At 53.2% G+C, this 16857-nt stretch overlaps 6 protein-coding genes across 6 annotated transcripts; 4 read left to right on the top strand and 2 right to left on the bottom strand.

Moving 5' to 3' along the window:
* Positions 1 to 1966: 1966 nt before the first annotated feature.
* On the top strand, positions 1967 to 2848 carry N0V89_011575 (uncharacterized protein; the record flags this gene model as incomplete). The annotated part of the gene is made up of 1 exon (XM_056220306.1): positions 1967 to 2848. The coding sequence occupies one exon, from the start codon at positions 1967 to 1969 to the stop codon at positions 2846 to 2848; it is 882 nt and encodes a 293-aa protein (XP_056065609.1).
* A 761-nt stretch (positions 2849 to 3609) lies between these two features.
* N0V89_011574 (uncharacterized protein) lies at positions 3610 to 4659 on the top strand (the record flags this gene model as incomplete). Its single annotated transcript, XM_056220305.1, has 2 exons — positions 3610 to 3889; positions 4049 to 4659. 2 exons carry the CDS (start codon positions 3610 to 3612, stop codon positions 4657 to 4659), a joined length of 891 nt encoding a protein of 296 aa, XP_056065608.1.
* A 982-nt stretch (positions 4660 to 5641) lies between these two features.
* Positions 5642 to 5965, top strand: N0V89_011573 (uncharacterized protein; the record flags this gene model as incomplete). Its single annotated transcript, XM_056220304.1, has 2 exons — positions 5642 to 5752; positions 5801 to 5965. 2 exons carry the CDS (start codon positions 5642 to 5644, stop codon positions 5963 to 5965), a joined length of 276 nt encoding a protein of 91 aa, XP_056065607.1.
* Positions 5966 to 6102: 137 nt separating this feature from the next.
* On the bottom strand, positions 6103 to 7833 carry N0V89_011572 (uncharacterized protein; the record flags this gene model as incomplete). The annotated part of the gene is made up of 1 exon (XM_056220303.1): positions 6103 to 7833. The coding sequence occupies one exon, from the start codon at positions 7831 to 7833 to the stop codon at positions 6103 to 6105; it is 1731 nt and encodes a 576-aa protein (XP_056065606.1).
* Positions 7834 to 8413: 580 nt separating this feature from the next.
* ABP1 (actin binding protein) lies at positions 8414 to 11038 on the bottom strand (the record flags this gene model as incomplete). The annotated part of the gene is made up of 4 exons (XM_056220302.1): positions 8414 to 8500; positions 8554 to 10551; positions 10601 to 10675; positions 10721 to 11038. 4 exons carry the CDS (start codon positions 11036 to 11038, stop codon positions 8414 to 8416), a joined length of 2478 nt encoding a protein of 825 aa, XP_056065605.1.
* A 1172-nt stretch (positions 11039 to 12210) lies between these two features.
* On the top strand, positions 12211 to 16306 carry N0V89_011570 (uncharacterized protein; the record flags this gene model as incomplete). The annotated part of the gene is made up of 2 exons (XM_056220301.1): positions 12211 to 12216; positions 12293 to 16306. The coding sequence occupies 2 exons, from the start codon at positions 12211 to 12213 to the stop codon at positions 16304 to 16306; spliced, it is 4020 nt and encodes a 1339-aa protein (XP_056065604.1).
* Positions 16307 to 16857: the final 551 nt, after the last annotated feature.

Here is a 16857-nt window from a genome sequence, read left to right as displayed (position 1 = left end):
GTCGGTCACTCATGGTAATTATCATTTCGGATAGTGACGAGAAGCGTCAACTTCAGATGCCGTCTCGTTGACGCACTGACGGAGAAGTGTAGATTGATCTGCTTTCACAGTAAATTGCCTTCTCATGATGTTGCACACGTCGAGCGGCAAACTGGTTTCGGGAGTTGAGGTTAATCTAGGTCGATATTGAGATATGGCCATGCGACCCACGACGCCAAGAACGTAGACTCGACTTGACCAATACAATCCCATCATTTCCTTCCTTGTATCACTTGATCATGATTATCGCCTTTACCTTACCGAGGCAAAGGGTGTCGCGCTGGTACTTGAACGAGCGGGCAGATGGTACCGACCCTCATTTTCCCAGGAAATCCAAAGTTCCCTGATTACTGCCACGTTCTCGTCTGGTGTGGCCTGCAGCTTCAGCATTATTCCAAGATCCCTATCGCACGTCGTAGGGGTTGTTCCGAGAATATTTAGCTAGACTCAACAACACGAATTCGTGCAGCAAACGCTTACATTCTCTCAGCACCCGCTCAACGAGGCTCTTGCACGACACATCTTCGATTCTCACAACAATGAAGGTCACCTTTGGGTTGCTTGCCATATTCGTGTCGACGTCGATTGCCCAATCGTACCCAGAGTGCACTGCGGAGCTGGTCCGAACAGATGAGTGCGCAGGTGTGATCAACGCCAACGCCTGCTACAACAAGAACCGTTTTCAAAACGCCCAGACACTTCAATGTATCGAAGGTAAAGACGATACGGAAAAGAAGAAGCGGGTATGTCTACATCGCATCTCTAGTATCGATTTATTAATAAGGTGAGTAGGCTTGCAAATGCTGCAACTGTGTTGGCAAGGTGATGTGCGACTGGGTCACGAAACAGAAATTTGCCTGTTAAGAGATTAGCGACAGTTCATCGTGAGCATACAAGAGTCTGGAGAGGATCAAAGGAAGGATCTCAACGTCGCAAATCATGTATATGTGCGCCGTTGATGAATGTATGGATAGGTGTAGAAACGATTTCTCCAGAGCCCCTGTGAAAATGATGCAGTCGGAAGCAGTACTCGCTATCTTGCCCTGCATTCTAAACTCCGTAACTCTCTTCTTTGAGTCGTTAGGATACGATTTTTGGGTGTTGTGTCATTAGAGACGTTGAGAGCAAGGACAATGTGGGAAGCGCTAGACATGCCCTCCCTGTTGGTCACAGTCTTGCACATTGATCCCGGGCCAATAGCTATTGTCCCAGACGTCCATGTGTACAGTACATTAGCCATGCTTCAACGAGAGGGGATGCCAAGAGCTGTTGTTCGGCACTTGAGAGCGTTCAGGTGCACTGCTTGACAAAGTATCACAATCTCGCCGCGGTTGGAGTATGTTGCAATATGTTGGGGCGTATGCCTTGATCTGTGACAATAGTGAACAGCTGTTTGACTAGCAATCGAGTGTTGTTGGGAGGCATATTGGAAGAAGGGTGGAGCGAAGGTCAGCACCACTCCAGGCCTAGCGTTGTTGCTGTATTTAGCCAGCCTCGGCCCCGCTCTCCTGCCGGAAGTATCTTCCCTGCCGCTTCGCATGCCAGCTATCTCAGCAACATGTGTCGAATAAAGATGTAGCGAGCGATGTCATCGCTGATGAAGGCAGACTCTAGTATCGAACGACTTGTCTCGACAAAGGGTATCGCGACGACCGATTAAAGTACTCCTGGTACCAGACACCCATCGGACTCCGAGATGCACCAACAGCTACCCGACCGAATTGACCACGACTGGCCTTACATCAACTGGAGCTCTGAGACTGCTGGCTTACGTTTAGCTGTGCTATATTTGCCGTGCCGCTGACCGTATTTTTGTGCCTTCGTTCTCTAACTCAGCTTCTCTCCATTTCTGACCAGACCTGCTGAACCGTTCAAGTAACTACGATTACAGGAACGACACGAGTGTACCTCGACACGATCTGCAAATATGCCGATACCGGGATCCAAAATTCCCACCCACGTACCTGACTCTACCCATTTTCCACGCATCCTCTGCCTCCATGGCGGTGGTGTCAATGCTGCCATTTTCAAAGCTCAGTCCCGCTCGCTCATCCGCCACCTACAACATTCGTTTCGCCTCGTATGGGCAGACGGCCCATTTTTCTGCGATCCCCATGAAGATATCATACAGGTATACGGCTCGTATGCGCCGTTTCGACGGTGGTTGCGATGGCTGCCTGAGCACACCGAGATAGACGCAGAGAGTTGTATAAATGAGATCGGTTATTCAATACGAACTGCGATGGAAGACGACGATCGAGAGGGCGGTAAGGGCGAATGGGTCGGACTGATGGGGTTTAGTCAAGGAGCGAAGCTGAGCGCGAGTCTGCTGTTAGAACAACAAGCCAGAGAAGAGAAAGCAGTGCGGGAAGGCAGGGCTGATTGGGACATTGGACCAATCGGTATACCAGGCTTGAACTGGAGATTCGGTGTGTTGCTGGCAGGTCGGGCGCCGTTGTCCAACCTCAATCCCAGCTTGTTCACGAGCAAGGCGCTGGTGAGCGCTGCAGATCTCTCGGAAGGCTTCCAGTTTGTGAAAGATGTAGACGAAGCGGTCATTTTGAAACAACCGACAATCCACGTTCACGGCATGGCAGATGCTGGACTGCATTTGCACCGCAGGCTGTACAAAGAGTATTGCGAGCAAGGCAAGACGACGTTGATCGAGTGGGAGGGAGCACACAGGATACCGATCAAGAGCGACACAGTGGAACGCGTTGTTGGCGCGATCTACGAAGTTGCAGAACAGAATGAGGTAGAGGTGACCTGGACTGTGGACCGGCGGCCCTCATGGACTTTTGATGGATGAACAAAATGTACATAGCGAGTTCCGTCATAAGCTTCATCCGCATGTAGACCGACCCACCAGTATTGGGCGGCATTCTCGTTCTTCGTTCCTCGTTCCTCGATTCCGGTAATGGGTTAACTCCGGTCAACGGGGGTCTTCTAGATATACAGCCGAGCCTTTCAGCCATCTGCTGACCGAAACTCCCCAAGAAACGAATGCCAGTAGATTTAGTGGGCCATACTGCGGTGCAACAAAAAGCTGACGGCAACAATCTCTGGATTCAAGCTGGCCATGCCTGTGCGTTGGCGTTGCAGCAATGGCGATTGGTCTCGACTGAGGCCCTTCCGTCTGGGCACGCTATCTTCAGCCCCCATCCCACGCTTCAACCAATCTGTTCTCCATCCTCCCGCACTATGTCCTCAATGAATGCTCCGACCTGCGCTAATCCCACCCTAAAGAGCCTCAGCGCTCAAACATCGATGCGCCACCTTTTGATCTGAGTCGCGCTGGCCAAATTTTGCGCCGGAATTACCGCTTCAGTCCAGGCCTCCAGCTGGTACCTGGCTGAGCGGGATAGCAGCCACAGACCGCCGGACCTCACAAGCAATAACAAGCATGGATAGGGGCGGCTTCATGCGTGCCAAGGTCTGCACCAAGGCTATGCCGCTGCATCGCGCGTGGTGTTTATTGCTGGGCGTCGCCCTCGCCGTGTCTTCGCGTCCGTTGATCCCTCTCTACACAGAAACTTGTCTAGTACCGTGTGGCTGGAGTTGCCTTTTATAATGTTGGCTCCCCTCCTAGTCGCGTATCTTGCGGCATCTTCGGTGCCATTAGCTACTGCAAAGACCTTTTGGTGGAGTTACCAAGGGGAGAACAGCACCGAGTCTTACGACCCCGTTTTCGAGATCTGCGCGGATCAGAACGCAACCTCATGTGCAGCTTGCAACTCTTCTCCAGATGCAGACAATGTAGGAGCCAAGCTGTGCGAGTCATCGGATAAGCTGAGCAACATTTGCTACGAGCCAAAACGCGAAGAGACGTGCTGCAAGGACAAGTATGGGAGTGCGTGCTCAAGCACCCGTACGACAATTGACAACCGGCTGATCATGCATAGCAAGCTGCTACAAGGACTTCTACTGCGCCTACACAAACGAGAACATTGCTTTCTGCTGTGCTGATGTACGTACAGTAGCTTCGTAGGATCAAATATGAGTTGACAAGAAGTCCAGGGCGAAGATGTCGAGGATTGCGGCAAAACTTTCAATCAGACGTTGTCCGAAGAGTTGAACGATGACCAAGCGACCGCCACCGCAACGAGCGCTTTCCGGCCATCGATGACTGCCACTGACCAAACGAGAGTCGCCCGACCTGATCGTACAAGTCCCCCGAACGTGGTCCCTGGGTCAACCAAAACATATAACAAAGACCCAGAAGTGGAGAAACAAATGTCTGCTGCTGTCAAGATTGGAATCGCAATTGGAGTGTTCGCAGCAGTTGGAATATTGGTCACTCTGGCGGTGTTGGCCCTGCTTCACTGGCGTAAGAAGACCAAATATAATGCGATCGGACACGGACAGGCTATCGATACAAAGCACCCGGAAGCATATGGAGGGCATGCTGTTCCGCGTCCGATCTCTGGAGCTTCAGGAGCGTTTGAGCCAATGAGGAATGAACCTCACGATCATCGAAGTTCGTGGATGGCATCTCCTCCACAACACTTTGGACCTACGACACCAAATCCATTCTCAGACGGTGCAGCATACTCAGACCACGCATCTCACCCTCAACACCCTGTTGAACTGCAACACATGCCGCCACCGGGCCATCATTAATGAATAAGGTCATCAATGTTGACATGTTTAGCTATTTCTCATTGAAGCACTTCGGCGGTTCCTTTATCTTGAGCTATTACCAGATTTCTACTTTATGCGTGCATTGCTCGGCGCTCCACATGTTGGATGTTATGATAGCTATGGTAAATATGTTAATGAAAGATGCCTAATCCGGAAGACGAGACTGTCGTGTGAAGTTTTGGGAGAACACAGCCTGGATGGTACCACATGACGACGATGTGCTCACGGAGGCAATGTGGTCGATGAGGTCATGTTTCCATGGCCACTGAAGAAGCAATTACTTTGACATTGCCAACACTGCTAAGGACATGTAGGCCTGCAATTGCATCACGTATCTCGCGTCGTGATTTGCGGTCCCACCGATTCTCCGTTTTGCCTTCGGATTCGGAACATCTCCGAAAGCCGCCATTCTCTCGCCGCGATCCAGCTGGTTTCCCGAACAGGCCTAAATCCATCGCCAAGCCATCACTCCAGCGTCATGGATCTCTTCCAAACCCTCGTGCATGGATCTCTCCAATCACACCGTTCCTGTAACAGTATATGTACCTCATAGCATTCTTCCCCGGAGCCCAAGAACTCCACCTTACAACATGCGTATGTCAGTGCACGCTATATTGGGCAACTCGTCTACAAGTGGTCGAGATGCATGACGCAGCTAGCGGGTCTATTGTAGAGGCGGTTGATCTGACGACAGTAACGCATTATGTGAAGGCTTGCGAACGCTTGCACTGCCTGCGGACCAGAATCATCCCGCCTCCGCGTTCGCGTACTGTATCCATGACGCGATGAGGATGCATACTGAGGCTGAGACTAGACGACACACTCGTGACGCAGATGTTTTGAGCTGCAAATGTATAAAGATCGTATTGCTCCCACTGCAAGGAGAACATCAATATACAGCAACTTCATCACATCTACACTTCACAATTCCAATCACAATCTAAATCTCAAATCCGATAAAATGCAGAACGAGCACGGACAAGGTGTTTCTCACGCCACTGGTGGATCCAAGGTTCCCGACACCGTTCAGCAGAAGGCCCCCCAGGGTCTTGAGGAGAGCCTCCCCAACAAGGTCCGCCATGTTTGCACCCTCGACTAGGACTTTGACTGACATCCACAGGTCCACGACACCGGTTCCGGCACTGGCCGCCAGACTCACGCCAAAGACGGCGGCGATGCTTCTATCGTCCCGAAGCCTCTCCAGAAGGCAGTTCCCGAGAAACTCGAGCGCGCTCTTCCCGATTCCATTCATGATACCGGCGACCATGGCGGTGCTAAGCACTAGATGCTTGGTTGGAAAGACATTATAATATGATGATTTGATAACCAAGAGAGTTTTACTTGTACGATAGAATAATTAATGAAAGTAAACAATTTTGAAAATCTGTTACAATGTTGCCCTGCAACGAACACAGCAACTTATCATGACTGTGCCGACCAGTCTTCGTCCCCGCTCAGATCGCCCTCACTCAGATTCTCATACGAGCTGTACACCTCACGCTCGTCTTCGCCGCAGTAATTGTACTCGTTATCACCTTCTTCCTCGTCAAGGTCAAGCTCGCCCATTTCCTCATCAGCTTCGGTGCTGTCACATGATCCTTTTTCGTCGTCGGAAACAACATTGCCGTCCTCGTCCCTATCTTCGGAAACAACATCATCATCTTCTTGGACATCGGAGACAATATCTTCATTCTCATCAAAGACACCAATCTCTTTCCCATCATCGGTGACCATCCCACTCTTCAACTTGTTTACCATTTTAAGGGCGCCCAGCTGACCCTTTAGCGCATCTGCCCTCTGCAAGAGAGCCGCTTCCAACCTTTGCACCGTAGCAGCCCGTCCAGCTTGCGAAAGGGCAAGCAGTTGAGTTATAATCCGTTTTTGCATACGAAGTTGATCCTCTTTCAGCTTCAATGCATTCCTCTCTTTGACCACCTCCTCTAATTCGACCCTCAAGTCCCCGTTCTCCGAACCCAATTGCCTACAATCTTCCTTTATCGCAGCAATAATTTCCTTGCGCCTCTGAGACTTCGACCTCAGAGTGTCGCACTTCTTCTTCAGGACCGTGACATTAATGTTTGCAGCCCGAACGTCGTCCTCCGTTTTGTCAACGAGTGTCTTGATCCTATCCACTTCGCCCTTGAATTGCACGATGAGTGACGCAGAACGCGCACGAGCCAACCTAGCGTACGCCTTCTCGTCTTCCTGGGTCTTTTCGAGAAACTCACTGTATAGTCTCCTGAAATCCTCGAACTCACACAGCACCTCAGTATGCGTCACTGACAACGAAGCATACGCTTTATCGCTCCGGATGTTCGCCTCTTTGAGAAGCGCCCAGTCATCGTGGAGCAATAGGTAGTTCTCCTTGCACGTATGGAGCTCGTCCTGTCCTCTGTGCATAACATTCAAGGCGATCTGGTGGTGCAGTCGCTCATCAGCAAGTTCCTGGTTCAACCTCTCGTTCTCCCCAGTAAGCCCCAAATTCACCTGCACGGCGCTATCTCTTTCCTCTCGCAGCATGTTGCAGTTCTCCTGCGCCATGCTCAACTCTGCTAAATGGCTCTTAACGCTCTTCTCCTCATACTTTCTCCTCACCTTCTCAGCATACGCAATCTTCCATTCATGTATCTCTTTCCTGTTGGTCTTCAGGATGGCGTTCTCGTGGGTTAGGCGCTCTACCTGTGTAGCTGCGGCGCCCAGATCCCTGATCTTGCTATCCATATCCGAAGTCAAACTGGCGACATGCTCCTCGAACGCTTTGTACTTGGTCCTACACGCCTCAGCCGTAAGCTCAACCCCCTCCTTCTTCTCGCCAATCGTCATGGCATGGAACCTCTCCCGCTCCCGGGCCGTTTTGCGGGTTTTGAAGTCTACAACCGGGTTGGACACCATGACGCACTCCGGCTTTACGAGGTGATCACCCAAGGCCAAGCACTCTGCTATGTCTTTCTGCGTTGCCTGCTTCTGGGCGTGGAGCGCCTCGTTGCGCTTCTTGAAGTACAGGAGCTCGAGTTCGAGCTCTGAGATGCGACGCTCTTGGGTTGCATTGCTTTCTAAGAGCGTCTGGATGCCAGCAGAAACCTGGTATTCGTTAATGGGATGTAGGCCAAGCAGACCCGCGAAGAAGTCCGTGACAGCGGTTGAGAGGGGCATCTTGGATGAGCGTTGATGCGTCTGGGTGGACTTGGTGAGGTTAACAGTGGTGGGAGAGGAGGGCTTCTGGCAGCTCGTGTAAAGTGTGATGCTGTGTCTGGGGTGGACTTGAGGGTCTTTGCAGCAGCAACCTGTGAAGAACGATGATGCTCTGTCGACTTTAGTAGGAAGATGGGGAAAAACTAGAAGAAGACACGGAATAAATACCAATGCCTGGTCGGAGTGTTGGGGAGAAAATTATTGGTTGAGGATCTCAATGGCTACGTATCCGTGGAAGAATGTGGTCGGAGTGTGGAGCAGACCGCAGTTGTGTCGTGCAGAGGACCATCCGCATTATGGGAGCTTGAATACTCGAAGTTACGCATATACATCACACGTAAAGGTCGGTGCTCTACAACAATCTAGAGTGATGAAGCGGATAAAGGTAACATTTACAATTGGTTTGGTGTAGACTTTTGTGCCAAAGTATGCCCAATCTTGCCGTAACTTCCAACAAACGGAGCGACATGCGCTCACATGCATGCAAAATCAACTCATTGCCCCCATCGCTACCACACAACTCACCACTTCAACCAAGGATCTATTCGTTGAGCTGCACATAGTTGGCAGGAAATAGACCTGACTTGCCACCGTAAGAACCGAGCCACCAATCTTCGTCGGGGAATTCCTGATAAGAGTTTAGAGTAGAGCACTGTAGCCTCAAGGGGTGGAGTTACTTACGATGTTGGTGACTGTGGCATCTTCGGGGAAGCTAAGCTCATTTTCTTCTGCGGCTTCGTAGTCGTAAAGAGCGGTAGCAGTGGGACCGCCAGCACCAGCAGGCTGTGGTGGGCCTGCCGGTGGCTCTTCCTCAGCAGCAGGATGCGTAGGCAGCGGTGGAGGTGCGCCGGCGCCAGCGTCATCCTCGCCATCGTCTTCGACCAGCTCGACATAGTTGGATGGGAAGAGACCTTGTTCACCGCGCGAGTTGGTGCCCATCCACCAGTCATCGTCTACCATGTCTATGTCGGTGACTAGCTCGCCTTCAGCCAGTTCGAGCTCATTGTCTTCTGCTTTCTCATAGTCGTACTGGGCAACAGCACGCTTGCCACCGCTGCCTCCGCCAGCTGCTGCACCAGCTGCTGCACCGATCGCAGCACCAGCGACAGCACCAGATCCAAAAGTGGCTGCAGCGACCGCAGCGCCAGCACCTCGTGCGGGATCATGCGACTCCACTTGCGGCTCTGGGGAGAGGTCACGGTGCTGCTTGGCAGCTTGACTGAGCCCGCGCGTAGGCATGGGCGGAGGCTGCTCTTCGGCGGGTGAAAGCTCGGCGGGGGCTGCGCCGCGGCCGACAGGCATTGCTATGCGCACAGGCGAACCAGAAGGCTCCGGCGAAGGGCTACGTGGAGGTTGGGGTGGAGGTGAGGGAACGCGTTGATGCTGGACTGCGGGCACATCCTCTTCTTCCTCTTCCGGTTCTGCAGGACGGCTGGGTAGGCCTGGCATGGGGACGCCTCGTGCGCCCGCATTCGGCTTGCTCAAGTTGTCCAATGCTGGTGGGCTAGGCTCAGGTATGGGACGGCTGGTAGGAGCGCCCATAGGAGCAGCACCCGCAAAGCGATCCTTGAGGGCGCCGACGCCTCCAGCTGGAGAAGAAGGCTCTTCCTGTTGCTGCGGTTCTCCCCCGGTACGCTGCTCGCTGAGGTTGCTTGTTGCAGATTGGCCGGTGCGAGTCGTCTGTACTGGCGCCCAGGATTTGCCCGTGTAGCCGCTCTGCCAACCGCCACTCTTCTGGGCTTGAACGGGGGACGTGACACCTTCACTGCCAGCGAAAGACTTGACTGACTGGCCCTGCGCAGCCTTCTTCTCTGCCCATAATTGTGCGGGCGTCTTCCCTCCCTGGTCTGCAAAGGTCTTGCTGGCGGCGCCAATTGGCGCAGTCGCCTGGATGGTAGGCTTGACACCAAATTCGCTGGGGGTGGGAGCCTTTGTGCCAGTGAATGCGCTTGCACCCCCAAATTTGTTTGCAACTTTAGGTTTCGGTAGGCTCGTGAGCCGCTCGGGCTGCTTGAAAGCGGCAGATCGCTCTGCTAGAGACTTGGGAGACTCCTCGTTCTCGTCGCCGCGGGCTGAAGTACCGGTCGCCGCGGGTGCAAAATTGGACGAGGGCGGTGGCGCCTGCGCCTTGGCCCGGATAGCTGCGATATCGACCTTGCCAGTTGGCTCGTATGCGCCCTTGACCACAGTAGGTCTATCGTCCTGTGCAGATGACTTCGCTTGGGCGCGGAGTGCGGCAATGTCCACCTTGCCAATGGGTTGGTAGCCACCCTTAACAACATCTGACGCGGTAGCTTGAGGTTCCGGGGCCTGGTATCGCGAAGGTTCCCTTTTCGAGGTGAGCTCAGCCAAGTTGACCTTGGTGGGCTTATAGGCAGATTCCACCTTTTCAAGCTGTGAACGGGTAACCTCTGGAGCGTCTGCACCCCAGCCATCAGCGTCAGTATCCTGCTTAGGTGCTACTCGTGATCGTGCTAGCGGATTGAAGCCGCCGCCCCCACCACCTATCTGCGTAGGCGTGAAGACGGGTTTCTTCGCGGCAACTGGCGGAGGCTTATTGGAAGAAGGGATGCTCGGAGCACCGGAGTAGTTTGCGCCGGAAGCTTCAGAGACTTTTTGCACGATACGTTCGGGGGTGAGGTCAGCATCCGACCGTGCGGTGACTTGGACGTGATATCCCTAAATCAATTTAGCGTAGGCATCTAAAGAGCAAATCGAGAGAACCTACGTGGAGCAGTTTCGAAACAACACCTAGATGGCTTCCGAAATAGCCTTTGGTACGCTCAGGTACGCCCTCGCCGCACTGCGGCTGTCAGTCTAGTTTCTGCAGGTTCCACGAGCAACATACCCAGGCAATCAGGACATTCTTGGGGAGTGACGTGTTTGGGTCCTTGACTTTGACAAATGCGAACTGGATGCGCCCGTCCGAGAATTCGTCTATCAGATCGGCAAGCTCGCCCTCGCCGGTCGTCTGCACTTTCAAAACGCTCTCCTTCCCGCCATCGTTCTGGAAGGCGCTGACGAGGGGAGCAGCAACAGTAAAGACGGCCCACTGGCCAAAGGTGGGCGAATTTGCCTGAGCGCCAGACGGAGGAGGCGAATTGACGACGTTTTCGTAGCTTCGTTTTATGTTTGGGCCATTGCTCGACGTGTTGAGCGAGGACATGGTGAGGTCGGTGTAGAGCTGTGTTTGGGCTCACAGGCGGGGAGGGGTCGAGACTGTAGGCGTCGGCACGGGGAGGGATCCGCGATTAAGGGATCTCAGAGCCTCCAAAAGCGTGGCGCACAATGAGGCTGGGGTATGCGTGTTCACGTATTCACTGTGCTGTGTACACGTTACGTGGGCCTGCATGCATCAGCAGCACAGCTCCAGCACCACCGCACAGCCTCAAGCCTCTTCGGGCCGCTCTTTCCCCAGCACGAGCCCGCCAAGCCCACAGCGTCATTGTGTCACATGACCAGAACAGGGTCACTCGAGCGCACCGGCCGCGGTCCGCCTCATCCAACGGTTGGCTGACAACGGCCGAGGGCTCGCCCCAACATCGCATCTTCTGAGAGCTCACCGGACGTTCACTTCTGCCTGTCTTTCCTCGCCATACTCTAGACACCAGCTCTAGGCCATGTAAATCCTCTCTACAAGTCCAAACATCCCTTATCATTCACGTCCGATCTAGTGAAGGCTCCGACGCCGCATAACCAACTTTCCCACTCACGCGCGCAACCGTCCCGTCACCGATTCATGTCGCCAGCCTGTCGCGTGCGTTTGGTGGAGCTCCATCTGTGAGCTTCGCCCGTGAAGGGGAGCCATGGACGATCGCGAGTCCAGCACTGCTTCGTCAGTGGATTTTTACGGCTCCGAGACGAAACCCAGCACGCCCCCCGCGGAGCATCGAGAGGATATCTCTCACACAAAACGCAAGGCAGAAGAACCTGCCTTGCCACAGCAGAAGAAGCGTAGACTTGATTCTCCGTCTTCTGCTGCTTCTGTGCGAAAGCCATGCGCTGGTCTTCCACCGGCAATATGGCAGCATGTGTTTCTACGCTGTTCTCTATTTGATTTGGGTCGATTGCTTCAAGTCAATCGATCGTTTCATTCATACTTGACAGATGTGCAAGATGTCTCTATTTCAGACCCAGATCCTGGGTCGCTGCGTCTCATAAAGTCTGATTCTGTCTGGGCTGCAGCCCGCAATGCACTTCCTGTAAAATCTCCAAAACCTCTTCCAGGGTTTTCTGAGCTGCAAATGTGGCAGCTGGTTTGGTCCAGGAGATGCCAGTTCTGTCAGAAGTTCGACCTGGGAACGGCGGGAGAGAAAATCTGGCAGAAAGGCCCTGGCAATGACGGTGTGCGGCCCATCTGGCCGTTCGGGATCAGGGCCTGTGGAGAGTGTCTTATAGAGAGGTGTCAAACGGTGAGTAGATCCAGGCATCCAAAGAACAAGCATTGACCTTGCAGGACACGAGTTTACTCTTCTCCAATGTATCCGCTCTTCGGCCCGCCCTACCTTATGCCTTCCTCACGAACGACCGCAATTACGTTCCTGCCTACCTGCTTCAATCTATGGTCATCCCAGCCGGTGTCGAGATTGTCAAATACTATTACAAGCCACATGTGGAAGACATCAGCAGGGAAGTGAACGAGGCACTAGCTCTCGGTCCTGCCGCAGCCGAGGAATGGTCGAAAGGATTAGAAGCTCGCGGCAACGAGCGTATGAAGCTGGCAGAGAATTGGGGACGCTGGGAGGATAAGTACCAGTCGTGGTCGGCCCACAACGACACCAAATCAGCAGCCTCTACTACGCCTGCTCCCGCACAGTCTTCTCTCAACGAGTTGGGCAGGTTCTCACCAGCGCAGCATGCTCCCTCTCTTGTTGTCCATGCCCCTATACCAGCGAGTAAGTATACCCTGCCCTCTGCTCCTATGCACAAAGATTGCGCACAACTACAGTCCTTGAATATACTTAGGAACAACCTAACAGCTTCAGCTCCAGTTCACTCACACATACATTCGCGCCCACCGACTGTTCCTCAGCAGTATACACCACAGCCTGGCAACCCGCGCGGACTTCACGATGCGAATGAAGCCAAAGCAAATCGCAAAGCAGATATTGAGCGACGTTGCCAGCAGATGCAGCCACCTATACCACCAAACGTGTTGCGACACATGGAATCCTTCAGAGCAGCCATCCAGATCTCCCAGCCAATGACTGATGACGCGTGGAGCGTGCTTGAACCCCGCCTCGTTGCCCAACTCCCTGCTGCCCAACACGCGGAGGCCGACCACGCGTCGCGTCTCACCACGCAGTCCAAAACACTGGACCGTCGCCCTTCGGAGGTAAATCCCAAGGAATCCAAAGAAATCATGGATCGGGAATGGGACGAGGCTCAGCGCCCCATCCGCGACAAACTCAGCGCAATTGCCGACGACTTTATCAACAGAGACTGGGACGGCGGCAGAGCAGTGACTTACGAGAACAGCCCGAAGTTCGCGGTGGATGTATTGGTATACGTGCGTCGCACATTCAAGGCCGACCCTGCCAATGAGAACACACCATTTGGTCAAGGACGCACCCAAGACGCATTCCATGATGGATCGGATCTTAACAAGCCAAAGCTTGTACTGGACAGCATGAAGTGGGTATATGACAACAAGGTCAAAAATCTAACTGAACAGTTTCGGAAAGAGCTTTTCCTGTGCTACGGCTCCGGCTGCGAAGGCAACACGAAGTTTTACGGCTTCGAAGGCGTCGTGCAACACTTTGGAGCCAAGCACACTAATGCATTCAGCGTTGGCAATGTTGTTGTTGCTTGGAGAGAAGCTGAATGGCCAGAGGAGACCCCGTTCCACCCAGACCCCACTTCCGTCAAGCATGCTTTCCAATCCGCGTCGGGCACAGCTACTCACTCCGGGTATGGCGCTTACTACGGTGGGTATTCGCGTGCGGGGACATCCACTCCTCATATGCAGGCTCATCTTCCCCAAGCAAGTCCCGGCCCGTATCAGTACAGCGGCCATTACGCGGGACCATTTGCTCCTCCTCAGTTGACCTCAAATGCTATGTCAGGGTACGAGTATAACCAATCATATGGTACGCCTATGGATTCTTATCAATTTCAGTCCATGGCACCACCTGGATATGGAGCACACCCAGGCAATGGATACATGACTTCCCCAGCGATGTCCAATACGGCCATCGCACCTCCTCCGACTGGTCCATCCCAAGCTGCAGGCATGAGAGACACGTCGCACAGGTCAGATGACGCTAACCATCGCACAAGCTTATTCGATAAGCAGGTGAGTACCGTCATCGACATGGCCCAGGACATCTGGAAGCAAACGTCGGGCGTCAAGGATCTTCCGAACAGTCTCCGCATATACGTCTTGATGCAGCGTGTCATCTCGAAGTTCCATGTCGACTTCAACCATGAGCCAAACTTGGACCATTTCATTGACGCTTTCTCCAGCCACCAGGTACCCCGCGCTTTGAGACATGCCCCAGGTCTTTCCTGCAAAGCTTGCCAGGACGAGGTTTCTCACTATCCCCGCCAAGAGGAAAGGAAAACTTTCACAGTCTCGAACTTGTTTTTGCACTTTAAGTCTCAGCATCTTGGAACCCAAGTCTCCCTATTTGGTAACGGCCATCTACCAAAATCTTTGGATTGGAAGGAAGACATGATAGAGCTTCCAAGCGACCGTGTTATCTCTGGCCTCATACACGCCCCTGGCATGGACGACGATAAGCTACACATGGTAGCCACCGTGTTTCCAAAGCTGTTTCCCACCCCACTTCCCAAAATTGGCAAGATAGACAACGGTGAGTCCGTGACCAAGGATTCGAAAGATGCTACGAATAGTGGCGAGACCCCGGGGATCTCAATCGGAGAATCCGGTCCCTCATCGTTAGCATCGCCCTATACCGGCTCTCCAAGGCCACCCAAACCTACGGATGATGAGTACGACCCCCAGAGGCCTGCTCTCCCCACACAAGCAAGGATCCCCAGCAGGGCCAACAACGGGAGAACCTCATTCCGCGGCAGTCCGCCAGACCATAGGCAGCACTATTATGCCGAGTCACGTTATCAGGTAGGTCAACCGCAGAAGTCGTTGTTTATGACGATAGGAGCTAACAGACAATCGTTCCGACAGCCTCTGGATCCTGGCCGTGAAGAGTTCGATCATCCCCAGGAATACCTTGAATACACTCCGGGGCCTCGACGCTACCGGGAACCAGAGCCAGCGTACGAGGAATACCAGGGAAGACGACCTTTGTATCGCGACGAAGAAGCCTACTATCGTCGTGATGAAGTCGTCTTCGCACATTCCCGTGCAGGACGGTATGAGGAAGAATATCGTCCTGTCTCTCGCCATGTTCGGTATGTAGAGGATAATGTTAGGCACCCGGGACATCAACTAAGGGAGGAACTTGGATCGGTTGGCCCCAGTCCTGTGGATGGCAAGTCTGCTGCCGACCGATTTTTGGATGAGTTCGTGCCGAACCAGCCAGCGAATGGATTAACAGGACAAGGAGCGCCATCTCTTGAGGTGCACCAACCTGTTGCAGCAGGTCCGGAACCGGATGACGGATCTCGGTATACACCACCGCTGCCTAACTTTGTCGTACCAGAAGCAATAGCAGAGCGGCGTCAAACTAATGTACCACCTCATCGCACAGCTTCAACTGTGTCCAACGGGTCTAGACAGGAAGAATACCTTTCATCTGGTCGCCAAATCCCTACGCCGGACAATACTCGGGGACCAAGGAGACCTGGACCGCAGCGCCGTAGGGACAGATATGATCATGCTCCATCCCGCTACTATAGATATCTGGGTGCCGCTCGTGATGAGCCGTATGCTAGAGCATCTAGCATGAGCCGTTCGCAGAGTAAGCGATACGAAGAGCAGCGCCGTCGGATAGACCAACAGGAGACACCTCAGCCAGGCGCTGAGCAGGATTCTACTTACTCTCGGGATCAAAGTGTCGAACGAGCAGCCGCCGAGGATCCTGCTCACCAACCTCGACGTCCTCCACAGGACTACGTCTCCGTTCAAGATCGTCTACATCCCCACTCACCATCACGCTACCGTTATGCTGACAGCCGCTACGCGGACGAGCCGCGCGGCGGTCGCCAACCTATGTATGTTGATGAGTACGGTCGACCACTTGATGAGTACGAAGTCATTCAAGTACCCCGAGATCCTCGTCCGCCGCGCCATTCTTATGGACGATACGTGGAGTACGAACCGGAGCACGTACAATACGTTCCAGTCTCTTACGAACGTCCACAACCGCGCTATTTGCAAGGCGCGCCTGAGTACGTCTACCATGAGGGTCGAGACAGACCGTTACCGCCCCGTAGACCAGTTTACGAGCCAGAGGAGCCTCCGCCACCAACAATTAAGGTGGAGAATGCGCCGCCTGCGCCAGATTCATGATAATGACCGGAGTCAGGGAAAAGTGATTGTATGTGTTGTTTTCAGGGATGCTTTCGTTGCATATACCCAGGGTGGCTTTTTGCTGTTTTTCTCATCGCTTTCTGCTGGGGTCTGTACTATAAGTCGAGATAAGTGTGCATAGCCGGTGTTGCTTTTTCGGGCGGCAATATGTGTTCTCAAGCCAATAGAATAATACTAGCGGCTTCTAATGGAGTGACGTCCAATGTCTAAAGGAAGCGTGCTGACAACGTGAACTACCCATTGCGTCGACAGAAAGAGAAGACACGGCCTCCGCTCGCATTAATAATGAAATCAACCCAAAGTCGCCATCCGCTCTCAACAAACGTTCACGGTCATGCTGAATTGAGTGAGGATGGGTATATTTGCAAGTTGTGAGTTGGAAGCTAGAATTGGTATGTTCGCGCATCTGCTCCGCGCATAGCCATCTTAGTCGGGCAGTCTTTTTTTCGGTCGGCATATAACTCTACTAGAGAGCTTGATCAAACAAAATCAAAAGTGCGGCATCGCGATTGGTTGATTTGATTTGCAAA

This window comes from Didymosphaeria variabile (genome assembly GCF_027946475.1).
Source record: "Didymosphaeria variabile strain IMI 356815 chromosome Unknown scaffold_9, whole genome shotgun sequence".
NCBI classification, from domain to species: Eukaryota; Fungi; Ascomycota; class Dothideomycetes; order Pleosporales; family Didymosphaeriaceae; genus Didymosphaeria; species Didymosphaeria variabile.
The sequence above is the reverse complement of the archived record's forward strand: the minus strand, read 5'-3'. Positions and strand labels throughout refer to the sequence as shown.